The following is a 15,022-nucleotide window of genomic DNA, read 5'->3' as shown; positions in this document are numbered from 1 at the left end:
CCACACCACAGGGCGTCCGGAGAGGACGTTTTTTGACGAAATACCGTATCTTTAAATGCCGGTTTACCTCACGCTAACCCGCTCCGACTGCAAAACGGCCCCTCGGAGCCTCCGCCGGCCCGCGGCTGCGCCCGCACCGCCAGGTGAGGCCGGGCCGCCCCCGGCCCCGCTTACCCTCCGGCCCCGTCCCAGCGGCGAGCGGGAGCCCGCCGAGGCCACACCGGCGCCGGAAACGATGAGCGTAGGGAAATCCTGAGGCAGAGATTAGGTAATCGGGAACGTGCGTTCAGGTTTCCTCCGGGTTCCTGTCAGGAACCTACGCGTCTGGCTGCCTTCGCATGACTCATCACATCGGCGCGGCTGTCAGCGCGCCCGCCCTCCACCTGCCTCCTCCCCCCCCTCCCCGGGCCCCTCAGCCGTCCGCTCGCTCGCCCGCCTTTCCTTTCCCTTCTTCCCCGCCGCCGGCCCGGCCTCCCCCTCAGGCCGCCGCCCGGACCCTCTCTGCCCCCTCAGGGCCGCCCGCGCTCCCGCCCCTCAGGCGCGCGCCCCCGCCCTCCGTCCCGCGGCGTGCGCGCCCCCGCGGGCCCGCTCGGGAGTGCGCGCGCAGGGCGGGCGGGAGGCGGCGGCGGGCAGGGAGCTCTCTGCGGGCGCAGTGCTGATCCGCCGGCGGGGCGGCCGGGAATGCGAAGCAATGGCCGCGGGGGGTTCGGGCAGCGGCAGCGCGGAGGAGAAGAGCTACCGCCGCTTCCTCGAGCTGTTCTTGGGCGAGTTCCGCGGGCCCTTCGGGGCAGAGCCGGAGCCAGCGCCGGCTCCCCCCGCTGCTGCCGACGCCGCGGCCGCCGCTGAGGAGGACCCCGGGGCTGAGGGAGAAGCGGGAACGACGGCCGAGACGGAGGAGGGCGAGGGCGACGGTGGCGCCGACGGCGACCCTCAGCCGCCCGCCCCGCCGCCGCCTCCCCCGCCGCTGCCCCCGCTGCCCCGGCCGCTTTCGGAGTACATCACGGAGGAGGAGGTGGAGGGCGAGTGCCTGGACCTCTGCCTGCAGCAGCTCTACAAGTAGTGAGTGCCGGGCCGGGGGGAGCCTCCCGCCGCGCTGAGGGGAGGAGGGGCAGGCCCTGGGGCTGAGGGGAGCCCCTCCACCTCGTGAGGGGCTGAGGGAACCCCCGCGGGGTGGGAGGCTGGGCGCCAGGGTGTGGGGCTGAGGGGATCCCTCCTGTGGGGGGGGATTCTCTGGTGTGGGGCTGAGAGACACACACCCCCCCCCCACCGCCCCGTGGGGTGGGAGGCAGGAGACCAGGGTGTGGGGCTGAGGGGATCCCTCCTGTGTGTGGGGAGTCTCCAGTGTGGGGCTGAGGGGATCCCTCCTGTGTGGGGAGAGTCTCCGGTGCGGGGCTGAGGGGACCCCCAGCTCCCTGTGTGTGCAGGCGGAGGGCAGGGCAAGGGGCGGTGGAGGAGCCCCTCATGCTGGGGGGCGAGGGCAAGGTGTGGGGCTGAGGGGGACTGTCCTGCTGGGGGAGGCCAGGGCAGGGTGCTTGGGGAGGGGAAGGTCCCCCAGGCAAGGAGTTAAGGACTTGGGTGGTGCTGAGCTGCTCGGGGTCGGTGTCCTGCTCCCAAAAGATGCCTCTGCTCCCTGCCCTCCTCCTTCCCTCTCGCTGGGACAGGGAGCAAAGAGGCGAAGGGAATAGACAAGGGAGAGCCATCCATCTGGAGAGCAGCTTGTTTGGGGAGGGAGCACGGTGGGGGAAATGTCTCATGCTCTGGTGCCAAAGCAGGAGGGGGGTTTTGCCTGTGGTTGATTGTACTGAGGCTTGAAATTGAAATGTTCCCTGTGTGAGGGTTTGTAAATGGGGAAACCTCTGCCAAGAAAGAAGGAAGGGGGGAGAACAAGGGGCAAAGAAAGAGAGGCAGCCCACCCCTTCCCCCCTCCAAAAAAACCCCCACATTAAGAAAACCACACCGTGTATTTACAGGCCAGGGAGAAAAGCGGAGTAGAAAGCTATGCATAATCATGGGGCTCTTTCTGCCGTCAGCTTGGGAAAGCCAGCTATATTCTGCTCTGTATGGAGGCAGTTTCCAGATCTGTGCTTTCTAAAGGCTGGTGCATAAAGAGGAAACAGATGGGATCTATTCCCAGTGTGAAAAGTCTGTGGACTGAAACCTAAAGATCAGTTACCGGTGCCTTTTATTGTGCTCAGCTTTGGCTTTGAAGGCTTGAAATAGAAATGGTTGTTAGTGGCATTTCTTTAGGAACCTTTTTAAACTGATGCCACATGAGGAGACAAATGAACCTGTGAAAATATGCACAGCACACCGGGGAGCTTTCTGCCACTGAGCTGATAATTGTAATGAGAGGTGTTACTCGGTCGCAAATATAAATAAATAAAGAACCGGGTTTTACAACTGCATGGTCTGTTTCTATTCAGTTCTCATCTGCCCTCTGTGTTTGTGGATGATAGGGACAACACAATGATAGCTGCAGAGGACAAAGCTCTCCTGTTCACACATGCTCACCCTGCCACCTTTGGAAAGTCTTTCTCTGGAATATAGCAGCACATTCATAGGATGTGGCAGAGAGGAGAGAGGCAAGTCCCTTCTACATATTGAGAACGTGTTTTGTTTCTTTAAAACAGACTCACAAAATCAAAAGTTAGATTAGTGCAAAGTTTTAGACATAGAGCAGATTATTTTAAAGTATTATTTGAAGTATATCTATGAAATGATTTTGAACTTGAATTCCTCCCTCACCTCCTTCTTCTGCGTGTCTCCATACCACAGGACAGGCAGGCTTAGATTCCCCAGTTTCTGAGGCCCATGTTCATGGATGAAATTATTAAGCAAAAAAGAAAAAAGACATTTTGAGAGGATTCTTTATATAGGGTAGCTCTTGCCAGGTTGCGGGGGGGAGGGGGGGGGTTGTTTTTGGTTTTTTTCATCCTTTGTATAAATCTTTTGATGGCTACTGAATGAAGCATCTGTTTGGCTTTGTTTATGGTAAAATCAATGCAGACTTCCTTCTGTAGGCACCTACATTATGAAGCAAAAAGCACTATCTACCTCAAAATTAATCATGTTGTAAGAAAATTGTTTTCCAAAGGCTTAAATATTTTGTTAATGTATTGGAAATGCATTTTCAAATAGTTAATTAATATATTTTAACTGAAGATTAATAGACTTTGATTTATACCTGTCCAGCTAAGATAACTGCAAAACGTTATTCTTTAAAACACTTGAAGATATTGTAAGCCAAATCTAGCAACTTTTAATACAGAGAGCTAAACTCAAATAGCTTTTTCTTGAGTAATGGTGGAGTCTGAGGTAAGTGTAAGTGTGCAAAACTGTTCTTCAGGTAAAGTATTGTATTTTTAGTACACTTTCCAGTCACCAGAGAAACTTAAAACTGTAACAAGATTATAAACCAGACAAAAGTAATGTCTTCCCCTTTTACAGCTAAGGGCTTGACGGGTCAGATCATTCCAGAGATGGGAAACTTCATGCGTATGAATAAAGCTACTCTTGTGCCAAATGGTTATGATACTGTTAAAAAAAGAAAAAGACATGAAAACTCATGTGGAAGGGAATATTTTATTGGTATGTCGTTAGCAAGAAGGACTATATTGTAAAGGCATGTTTTCTGTAACCGTAACTATATATTAGTCAAATGACTGGTTTGCAATATATGTAGCATGAGGATAAAACCCATTACTGTGAAAGATCCAACAGCTGTTTTTCAGCTATTTTAAGCACACAGCTTTAGTTCTTTTTGAGGGAAGTAAGACCATCTTAGAAATGGGAACATATTGCCAATGATGAAAAAATATAATAGTTTTCTGCCACAGTGTAGATCAGTATCAGAGAGTTCCTATTTATGAGATTTTCCTGCTATTTTCCAAAAGACTCATATTCCCCTTTAAGATTTCCAGTTCCTGGTTTTCTTTTAGAGACAGCATATGCCTGGAAAATTAGATTAATGTAATCTTTATATCTGTCTAAATGCCATAAAATGTGTACTGTGTGCTTTCTTAGTGATCCTCAACAGAATGAAACCTATCAATAGGAGGTATGTTAGATGAAGAAAATAATCAAAAAAGAATAACACTTAAGGAATTGCATTGAAACATTGGCTGATAGCTTGGAAGTTCATTTTGTGATTGTCTTCTATAGCATCTTATTCAAGAGAAAGCTATATAATTTAAATAGTTTCTATGTAGAAACAAATATACTAAGGATTTAATCTGTTAAATATGAGACCCCATTGCTTGCTTCCACTGGTTCAGGAGTAAACCTCCTTTCTGACTGACTTTAAAGGAAGAAGTTACTAACTTAATGTAACAAAGTTATACATCGTGCTGCTTTTTTCCTCTTTGGACTGATACTTTTATTAAATCTAATGTATTTTAAAAGCTGGTTCTTGACAAGACATCTGAAAAACTAATCAACAAAGATGTGGTTGCTAAGAGAGGAGAGGGCCAGGCTCAGTTAAATAGTACACCCTTAGAAGTTGTGCCACTAAGAACAACAAATTTATCTTGCTGATTTTGGTGGTACAATATTTTGCTTTCATGCATTCATTTAGAAACATCTTTAGCAATCTTAGAAAGCAGGTCTATTTTTCCAGTGCTGAGATTTGTGAAAGATGGTAAGTAAAATTAAAATAAAATTTAATGTTATGTCATCTTAAGTGCTTAACTAAGGTGCTAGTGACAAAGTGATTGTTTTGAGGACTACAAAGATCTTGCTCTGACTTGGAGAAGAAAAACTTTTAAGCACGGCCCTTTTAGATTTCTTCACAGAATACTATGCAACGTTCACGGAATATTGTAGATCTTAAGTTCAGGATTAAAAATGCAGTATTTGAAGTGAGATTTTTTTTTAAATTAACCCTTTCTTTGTTTCCAAGAGAGAAAATATTTTTCTTTAGGTTTATGTATTCCCCACAGTCTTGCTATGAAAGATTAAGAAAGGCAATGTAGGCTCAATCTTTTAATTGGAATTTTGTACAATGTGGACAGTAAATAAGAATAGAGTTTTTGCCCCTCAACTTGCAGTTTTAAGCTAGAGAAAGAACTTTCATGGTAATTTTATATGAGAAGAAATCTTTTTTTTGCAAAGTAAGCTCTTAACTTGAAAACAGTGTTCCATCTGCTGTCTGCATCACTGGTGAGTGAAGAGACTTTAAAAAGCAGATGTACATGTTTTTAACTTGCTTTCTTAACCCATGTCATGAAACCCATGAAAGCTGGCATTGTTGTCACTATCCATAAGCTGAAATTCATATATTCATATATTATGCTATACTGGCTTTCTTAACATCATATTAAATAGGCTGTGATGTTTTACTCTTTAATAATTTGTCTTTTATCATCTATTCCATTGATTGCAATCGCAAAGCCCGATTAGGAAATATGATTAACTACTTGCCTTCTCTAATATTAATCACAAGAACCAACAAAAAAGAAATACCACCCTTTTTAAGATGGTACTTGTTTCATCTTATTTGTGAAGTTTTACAGTGGAAATGGTGATAATGTTGGCCTGTGCTCACCATCAATGGCTGGAGTAGATGTTGGTTGCACCTGTTTTGGGAATTTTCTAATGGCTAATGAGGAGGTTTGACAGAGGTCACTGAGGTGTAGAGGTTATGGCTGCTGATGTCCTCAGACCCAAGGCATTTTGGTGCTAGAAATCCTGGTGCTTCTCTGTAGAGAAATTCTAAATCATCTGATAGAAATGTATGCAGAAAGTTGAGAGAACTTCAGTGTGGTTATTAATGCCTTATTACTCTTTAAAAAGAAGCTACTATGAAATTCAACCCATATCTTGGATGATGGTGATGTTGTAGCATACAGAGATAGGCACATTTCGTACACTTTAGACTGGAAATTGTTATAATCTACAAGTAGGTGTCATTTAACGATAATCACTTCCAAAATACAACTAATGGTTTACATAGTGAGAGATTCTTTACGTGGCTTTTACGGCAACCCATGCTTTTAAAAATACTGAATCAAATCAGAACTTTTGATGCTTTTTTTTTTTTTTTAAAAAAAAGGAGTATCAGCTTTAATGAGCTGTTTAGTTTGCAGATTTACATTTTTGTAATGGTTAACATATATGGTGACGTTTCAAAACTTACTAATTTATTATTGAAAGGTTGCTGAGTTTTTAAAGTGCAATGGTGACTATACTTGGAAGTTGCTTTATATAGTATTAAAAAAATTCATTTTTAGTGAACAGATTATGGGAATATACTCATTCCAGTGCTTTTATTTCAATTAATGTTGCTAGTAGTACAACAAATTAAGGGAATTAATTTTATTAGGAGCTTTTCACACAGAGATTTTTTTGACTCAAGAGCAATTTGCATAGATTCTACTACTCTTAGTGAAGCTCTTTGCTTTTGAATACGAATTGATTGAAGAATTAGACCTGTGCTAATACCTTCTTTTTTTGGACCTTATATAACCGCTGTTGAAACTAGATTGGGTTATCAAGAAAGAATGGTTATGAATCTGTGTAATAAATTTTATTTGTAATATGTTACTTTTTATTTATAAGATACTCAAAAAGCCTCGTCTGACTAAAATCTTGCTGGCCGTCTTGTGAAACTGTTTTTGACTCCATCTTTTGGATGTGATGAGCCTGTTAGACTTCATTCCTTTAGAGAGTTTGTTTAGTAATTCTTTTTTCAGCAAAGTGCTCTGCATAGAATATTTTTTTTATCCTTAAAATTTCTCATTGTAATTACCTTCAATAATGGCAGAGTATTTCTTCATCTGTAATTTGAAGAAATGATAGTCTACTTAATTGTGGTTCTTTCTACAGAAGATACTGAAAAATTATTTTTCCTGATGTTAAAGTTAAATTTTCAGTTTGCTTTACAGTATCTTAGAAGTTTCAGTGCCTTGGCTGCTCTGTCACTGGTGTGTGCTCTCATTCATTTTCTGTTGTCTTGCTAAATTGCTTACACGATCACATTAAAAGCAAAAGTAACAGGGCATGTAGTACACAAATAATGAGAGTACTAGTTATTCCTATATTTGATGTCACTCTGTTCTGCAGCATTTTCTTTCTTCGTGTTGTTTTGTGTGTACTGTTTTTTGGCTTGCTTTCTCCTAGGAAGTATTCTCACTGACTAGGAAAGATATGTGAACAATGAGATGAAATGGAGTTCACGCTTTAAAACATTAGATGTTCTTTGAACCATGCTACAAGACTGTCTTATGCAATGCCATCGTGATTACGTAATGCAAATGGTTATAAAAATAAATGTGTCCTGGACAATATGTGTCCATGATGTGTTAGTAACCTGTGACATGCTGCTGAACTGTAAATGGTCATTGCTACGTATGGTAGTGTAGGTGCTCATCTTTGGTTTAGCCAAAATCAACCACTAAAGAAATAGTCTCAATTTTTTTTCTTTGTTATAACATGTTAGTGATTAGATAAAATGAATGCAGACTGTGGAGTTGTTTTACAGAAGCATTTCTGCTGTGCCTTTGTACTTCATTAGGAGGAACAACATTACCCACCTTTAATAAGGCATTCTATAAAGAAGTAATCATCAGAGTCATAAATTAGAACTGCAAGGGAAAAAGCTGCCCTTGGGTACTTCAATAATTAATACAGAAGTTAAACAAATTAACTAGATTGCAGGATTACCTCAGTTTATGTTTATATTGGATGGAAAACAGCTAAAGGCAACTAGTGATTGAGTAACTGAACCAACATTTTGAGCAGTAGTACTGCTCACCAGTTCTGAACTCTGCATGCAATCAGTTGAAAAGTTTGATATTTTTTTCTTAGTAGACCAGGATTAAAAAGTTGACTGCTAAACTTTGATCATTGGAAAACATACTTAGATGCAGACAAGTCTGAATTGGGAAACATTTGCACTTTCTTGTAGCTGTAATTACAATAAAAGGAATATTTGATTAATTGAGTAAAATTGTGGGTAGCTCCTCAAAGTTCATTTTCTCAGAGGATATGATTTTGAAGCTATTTTTGCCAGCCTTTTATGATCTGGTAAAGTCTGTTAAATTATACCTAACATTTTTTTCAAAGTTAGTTTCTTTTGCTCTTAATTTACAATAAAGAATTTGAGTACTTTCTCTCATTCGAGAATATGATTATTTTTTTTTATAGTCTCTGTAATTCCATCATGATGTAACTAAAAATAGAAGCAGCATATAAAAATAGGGCTTGGCATTTTAACTTCTTGGCACTGTCTCTAGGGCTGTTCCTTTCACCTCAGGCTATGACCTTCTTACTGAGGTTCAAAAATCTGAAATGAATGTGGTAAGTTATTCCTCATTAGTGTTATGAACACTGTACTCTACACATTATATTAATTAGCTTCTAGAATGATTCTTTTACTTTCAGTCCGAACTTGAAATTACTGAAGGGTGAAACCTCCACACTCTAGTTGAGAATTCAACAAGTAGTTATGTGTTTTCTTTTTCTGTTTCTCACCAGAGAAAATATTGGGTAACTAAAATTTGTTTTTCTGTGTATACTAGATTTACATGCAATGAGCTTTTGCTCAATTAGACATTGCTTAATTATTTTTTTAATTCTATCATAGTGCTGATAAAGCTCATAGTAATTTATTTTTTATTAACGTATTTGGTTTATTAGTTTATAATAGATCACCTGAAAATCAGGGTAAACTTTCAGTTCCTGTTGAAACGTGTGGGCCCAGTTGAGGACACAGTGGTAAACTATCTAAAATTCCTACTTGCATAAAAAAGTAGGAATTTAAACTAATAAGCTAATACAAACTAATCGTACACACATATACAGCATGATACATATTTTAAACTAAAGCTTTTCTTGTAAGTGGTGTCATTCTGTTCAAGTCATCTAATCATTGAGGCAAATATGATTGAATGCATGTATTTAAAGATAAAGATTCCTATCTTAAAGGAGTTTATGCTTTCAGCTGTCTTATTACCACTTTCTTCTGAAAAGCTGTGTAAAAACCTACATGTTAGGTAACAAGAAGTCAGGAGCTCAATGTTTCTAGAGATTAGGAGGAACACTATTGTTTGGGGAACAAGATATGCTTTCTGCTTGCAGAACAAGGGTGTGTTGGGTTGTTCTTAGTTTTGCTTTCTCTGTGGAGCATACCCCACAAAGAATAAGGGATGTATCTGTTATAAAATGAATTTAATCTCTCTTTTTCTTGGCACTCCAAAAATGTTATGTCAGATTTTAGAAGAAAATGAATTGGTCCTAACCTTAACATTCAAATGTGAATTGTTGGTGAAAGTGTCCCCAGATGAAATGAGCATTGATATAAATGCTGTGCTAAACTGCTAAGGTTAGTCTATGTTAAGTTCAAATAAACATCTGTTATTATAGTTAACATTAATTATATTGGATTTTTACTGAATATTTTAAAATTTTGATATGTGGAGGTGATTTCAAAGTGCTGCTTGTAGGATTCTTCTGTGGTGGCAAATAGTAGTAACCGATAGTAGTTTTGATGTGCCCAAAAAGGATGAAATTTGAGCTGTATTCATATCTTAGAAATCTAAAGAGAAAGAAAGATATATAATTCATTTATGATACCTGATAGATCAGAAGAGAGAAAGAACTCCCCCCTGACCAAATACTGCACATCCTTTAAAAATAATAATAATAATAAAAAAAGAAGTGTGAACTCTCTTCTTTGGCCTTTAGCCTTTTACCTCAATGGTAGGAACTGTGTAAAATCCATGAAAATAATTGTCTTCCATATAAACAGAGGGTGAGTTATCGCTGTATAACATTTGTGCAATTCCCACTGAAATAAGTGGAGAAAAGAAGATGCGGTTTCTAAGAGTATGGCTGGGGCTGTATGCCCAGGCTACTTGGTCAGAGAGGAGAACTAAGCCTATATTAAGTAATCTGATCATCTTCCCCGGTGCATTGTTCATTTGAGAATGAATTTTAAGTGGTTTAAACTTTTCTCATTGGTGTTAACCTTTTTCAGTTTGACTGATTATGGCTGACCCAAATGATCATATAGAATACTTAAAGTCTTGCTAATTACATTGTATACTAATTTTAGAAAAACATTTTTTAATATTAGGTACTTTTGGTTTAAGCATCTCGCGAAACTGAGTTGGTACAATTCACGTTCACTTTGGTTTTTATAAGTGCTAATGGTGTTTAGGACATACAATACAGTATTATTTTTTTTATTCTGTTTAATTTATTGTCCTCTGAAAACTGATGAAGTAATGCAATTTTTGTTTCCATGGCTGTGCATCTTAACAGGAATAAAGACAAAGGTTGTAACAGCCCAGGAAATGCCATAATAAGACACAGATGTTTGTGTGTATATATTTACTTGTTTGTCTAAGTTCTCTTAAACACCGAATTTTGATCAGTCCCTTTATGAACAGAAATTATCTAGCCAGGCAAAAATTAAGAGTAAGAAGGGAGTTACAAGCTGTCTTGAAGTCTCATCCTCTTTATTATGGAGCGGAGCAAAATATTAAATTTGGAAGTAACACCTTGTGTGTGGGATTATTTTTTTGGTTTTAATTCTGAGAAAATTGCCATCTGAAATAGAGATAACAAAAACATCTGTTGAGGAAGTACAGAAAGAAAAAGGAAAGCATTTTGAGGAAGTCTGCTTTATATTTGTAAAGATATGAAAAACAGCTAGTCAGGTAGCATGAAATAATAAAACAGAAAGAGGAAGAAAGAATGAAATAATATCGCAACCTGAGTGACCCACTCATGTTCCTTCCATTCATTTCTTAGAGAATCATTGTCACTCTATGAAATGGGTCTGCAAAATAGAGAAACTTATTCAAAGTGTTTTATAACCCCTGTTTTATCATGGCAGACTTCCTAAACTGAAAGGTCGTTGTGTATTTATGCTTGTTTGGATATCATTGCTATGCTGTTACTTTAGCTTTTAAGTTAGAGAAAGATCTGGTACTTTCTTATGCTCTTGCTTTCATGTGGGTTTGCTATTAATATCGTGTTACCAATTATAGATGCTTTTCAGGGAGCTCTTTTAGGCTTCACTGAAAGTTGTTGTTGTTGGTTTTTTGTTTTTTTTTTTGAAAGACTGATAAAATAATTCAAGTGTCTCCTTTTAGCAGTGAAAAAGGGACAACACTATTTTATTTTGCCTGTGGCTATCTAGCAGATAGGAAAGAACATTCAGAGGTGTTAAATCAGGAAAAACTTTTTTTTAAAGGGCTGCTTCTATGTGGGAGTAAAACCCCAAATTTCTATAGGCTGGGGAAAAAAAAATAAAAAATTAGGTTTGTTAAAATTAACAGGCAAATAATAGCATAAGATCTTACAGCATTTTAAATACTATGTGCCAGCAGAATGTTTTCCTCATTTTCCAATATGCTCACTACTGCAAAAAATAAAAAATGCCATATCTTCACGTTATTCTGGTAGCCTTATGGTGTATTCTATAATGGGATCTTGTGGGATTTTGCATTGATGGGCATCTGAAAGTTGTGTTAGTACTTATAGTAGAATAAGGATTCAGAGAGTTTGCTAGAAAAAAAGATTGCTGCAAAATCGGTCTTGTGAAGGTAGTGAAGAAAACTGAAGAGAGGAAATCGGTGAGAGATTTTACTAGAAGCAATACCATGGCATTGTGTTGTCTAGACTCTTGAAATACATTCTGCAGGGACTTGTACTTTTCTTAGTTCGTTTTGGGTGACAAAACAATGTTATCCACTGGAGCAGGAGGGAATGCGAGTTGCTAGTCTCACTTCGAGCAAGGTTAAGTGACATGATAAAAATTATTACAGTGAGAAGTCTAAAATAGCTACCCTTGTCGTAATACTGGTAGCAACAATAAACATGGAAAGTTTCAGGAAAATGCCAAGCTAGACAATGTGTACGGAGGTTAATTCTCATTTTCTGCATGTCAAGAGCTTCCAAGTTATGTGAAAGGAAGTTCAGGCTAAATAAAAAGGCACAGGATATGACCCTCAAAAAATTGCTAGTTCTAAATCCAAGAATAAACTAACACATCCTGTAGTTTCATAAACCCTTATGTTTCAGAACTGTGTTAATTAATTTACCGTATATTTATCCTTCTTTTTGAGGAAGATGTTTTGTTTTACTTTTCTGCTCTATGAATAAGGAAGGATAAATACATAAAACAGGGCAAGAGGTTGGAAGAAATTTATAGTAACCAAAAAAAAAAGCAAGTCTGTCTTGATTTAAAAGTAAACATTAAAAAAATTCTCTCCACTTAAGAAAATCCTTTTCCTTCTTAATCTTTTCTCCTCACCCTCTGTCCCCCTCATCAAAAAAACTTCATGTCTTTCTGTAGTTATAAAATAAAAGACAACTATATTGTGCTGCTGCTACAAATAAAAATCCAGAGTTGGTCTTGTTTGACATGTGCTTTTCTTGTGCCACTGTAATAACGAGGGAAGAATATGCAAAAGAAAAGGCAAAGTAGATAATGCTGCCAGACCAAGTAGTCATGGTATCACAATTTAGCTCAAAACAATAAAACTGACCTACATTTAAAATAATTGAGGAAAAACCACAGTGTTGGTTTTGCTTCTGAAAAACGTACTTAGAAAAATTTTAAACCTTTACTTTCCAGTCAAGAAGCTTGGGAGCTTTCCTTAAAAAGAATAATCTGAATTTTGAAAGTACTTGCTCGTTTCAAATAGTTGCAGCTTGAAGTAAAACACAAAATACTACGAACTTGCCAGGAAATTGCTCAAGTTGTCATCAAGGGATGAACCTGTGCCCTTCAAAACCATAATTCTCCAGTGTTTCAATTGGGCCACAATTTCATTCACTGTACAGATTATTTATTTATTTATCTTTTAACCTGCAAGAAAAGGTTTGGTGTGATATGCTGCAGTCAGTGATGGAGCCTGTGCTGTTTTACTTTCTGGGGTGTTTCTGGGCTATTAGCCTGTTGGGTGAAACTTGGACCTTTTTCACATAAATAGAATATAAGGAAAACTTGTCACATCTTTCAGAAGATTCAATGTCGAGCTGTAAAAAAGACTGTTGATATTTCACCACTGGTAGTTACACTATAAAATACATCATTTGCCTTTCAGATTTTTTTTATGAGTAAACATATGGGGTCTTCTAGACTGCTCTTGAGATTTTTATTTTTTTTCATCTGTGATATCCAAATTCTTTCTTTTAAACAATTACATTGACATTAATGGGTATTTTGAAGCTTCAAGAATTCCTCCAAGTCTAAGTAAAGTACCTCTCATCACTCAGACACTGAAAAATAGTTCTTCAAGGAGATAGGGGATAGAATCTGTAACAGGAAATTTAAGTAGCATTGTTTTCCAGCACACATAGAAGTCACCAATTAACACTTCAAGAATAAAGGGACAGAATGAGAAAATGTAAGAGACACAATGTCAAATGAAAATAATTAAAAAAAATAAAAAAACCAAAACTTGTGAGAGTGATTATACCATCTGAAACATCAGATCAGTTAAAACACTACTAAAAGGAATTGCGAGCGCGTTCACTTCTCTAGTCAGTTACCTTCATACCTAATGGGCTGTGTTTAAACATCCGAGTAAAATGTTGATTGAACCTAATAACCTAATCAGTTCCATTTAAAGTCTGGACAGCTGAAATTGATGGAAACTGTAGGAGTGATGCCCCTTTTCCCTCTCCAAGGTGAAAAACTGTATATTCCATTTGATTCCTTGGTGAAAACAGCACCTTTTTTTCTGAACTATATTCCCTTATTTATTCAATAATCTAATTGTCAAAAGTAGCTATAGTGCAACATCCTTAATGTTATTACTATGGATTTACAGAACTGTAATCTTTCTTAGGTTTCACCATCCTCTTTTATCAGTGTTGAATGTTTCTTCCATGGCAAAGAAAAGTCTGGCAAGGTAAATAGATGGTCCAAACTGTTTTGTTTAACCGACGTTTCTGTGTTCAAACCAGCTATAGATGCTTTTATACTTCCAGGAGCAGTTGAAAAGATAAATCTATCATTCTCTATCAGTTCCTCCTCGTGTTATGTTACTGTTTTATAAATGCGAAATAAGAAATTATCATCGTTTAGAAGTCTCATAAAAGCCAGAAGTACATTGACGTAGCAATCTACCTAAGAAACTGGCGTTAATGAACTTTGGTTGCTGCTTGTTAGAGACTGCGAGGAGGACAATGTACTTAGTTTTGAAGGTCAAAGACTGCAACTAATCTACTAATTCCAGCCCCCAAAATACATCAATTTGGACGGAATTGGTAATTAGTAGATATGTTCTTTCTGATATGTAAGAGGAGTTGGTAATTATTAGATTTGCTCTTTCTTGTATGTAAGAGTTCTGGTAGTCTGCTTGCTGCTCGCAGAATCTGAGTGTGGAGTGGTATCTTGACTTAATATCAAAATAAGGAATTTGCAGCTGTATTAAGTATATTTGTAGCTCCGCAAATTCCATGTTCCAGGTTACATGCTTGGATATCCTGTAAAAGAAAGCATTTCACAAATATTCTTTTGCTCCACAGATTAATGTGTTTTTTCCACCTCCTGGATCCAAATATAGTTTACACATGTCTGTTGTGTGAATACAGTTAATTGTATGAGGATGATGCTACTCTTTGTATTTGCTTGCAAAGGTTAATTTTTCATTTGTTTTAATCGTAATCTGAGAAAAACAAAAATATGCACATGACAAGGCAGTATATTTTTAAAACACTATTGATAGCTAGATACATGGCTGATTAATTTCACTGTAACTTTTACTGTTGCTTTCTGTGTGTAGTTATAAAACCATTACAGTACTATCCATGAAAACAGTAGAGACTACTAGTGTTAGTAGAAAATACAAGCTGCTATTCTCACTTAGTGCAAGGGTAAGTGACATGATAAAGAAATTTTACAGTGAGGTGTCTAAAATTGTTACCCTTACCGTAACACTGGTGGGAACAACAAACTGGGAAAGTTTCTGGAAAAATGGTAACATAGACAAAGCACTTGAGGAAGTGTTACCCTTGATATCATGCTTGAAAATATCTTTCAGATTATTTTATCTCTGCAAACTAT

The 15,022-nt window shown here is 38.8% G+C and overlaps 1 protein-coding gene across 1 annotated transcript in view; it reads left to right on the top strand.

The window, feature by feature from the left end:
• The first annotated feature begins 522 nt into the window (after positions 1 to 522).
• Positions 523 to 15,022, top strand: part of PPM1E (protein phosphatase, Mg2+/Mn2+ dependent 1E) — a 69,442-nt gene continuing 54,942 nt past the window's right edge. Inside the window, exon 1 of the mRNA XM_054207992.1 lies at positions 523 to 1,059. Coding sequence (XP_054063967.1) covers positions 692 to 1,059 — 368 coding nt within the window. The 5' untranslated portion in view covers positions 523 to 691. The remainder of the gene's footprint in view (positions 1,060 to 15,022) is intronic.

The sequence above is a fragment of the Rissa tridactyla genome, chromosome 7 (assembly GCF_028500815.1).
Source record: "Rissa tridactyla isolate bRisTri1 chromosome 7, bRisTri1.patW.cur.20221130, whole genome shotgun sequence".
Lineage (NCBI taxonomy): Eukaryota > Metazoa > Chordata > Aves > Charadriiformes > Laridae > Rissa > Rissa tridactyla.
Note: the sequence above shows the minus strand (reverse complement) of the source record. Positions and strands in the feature narration are given on the sequence as shown.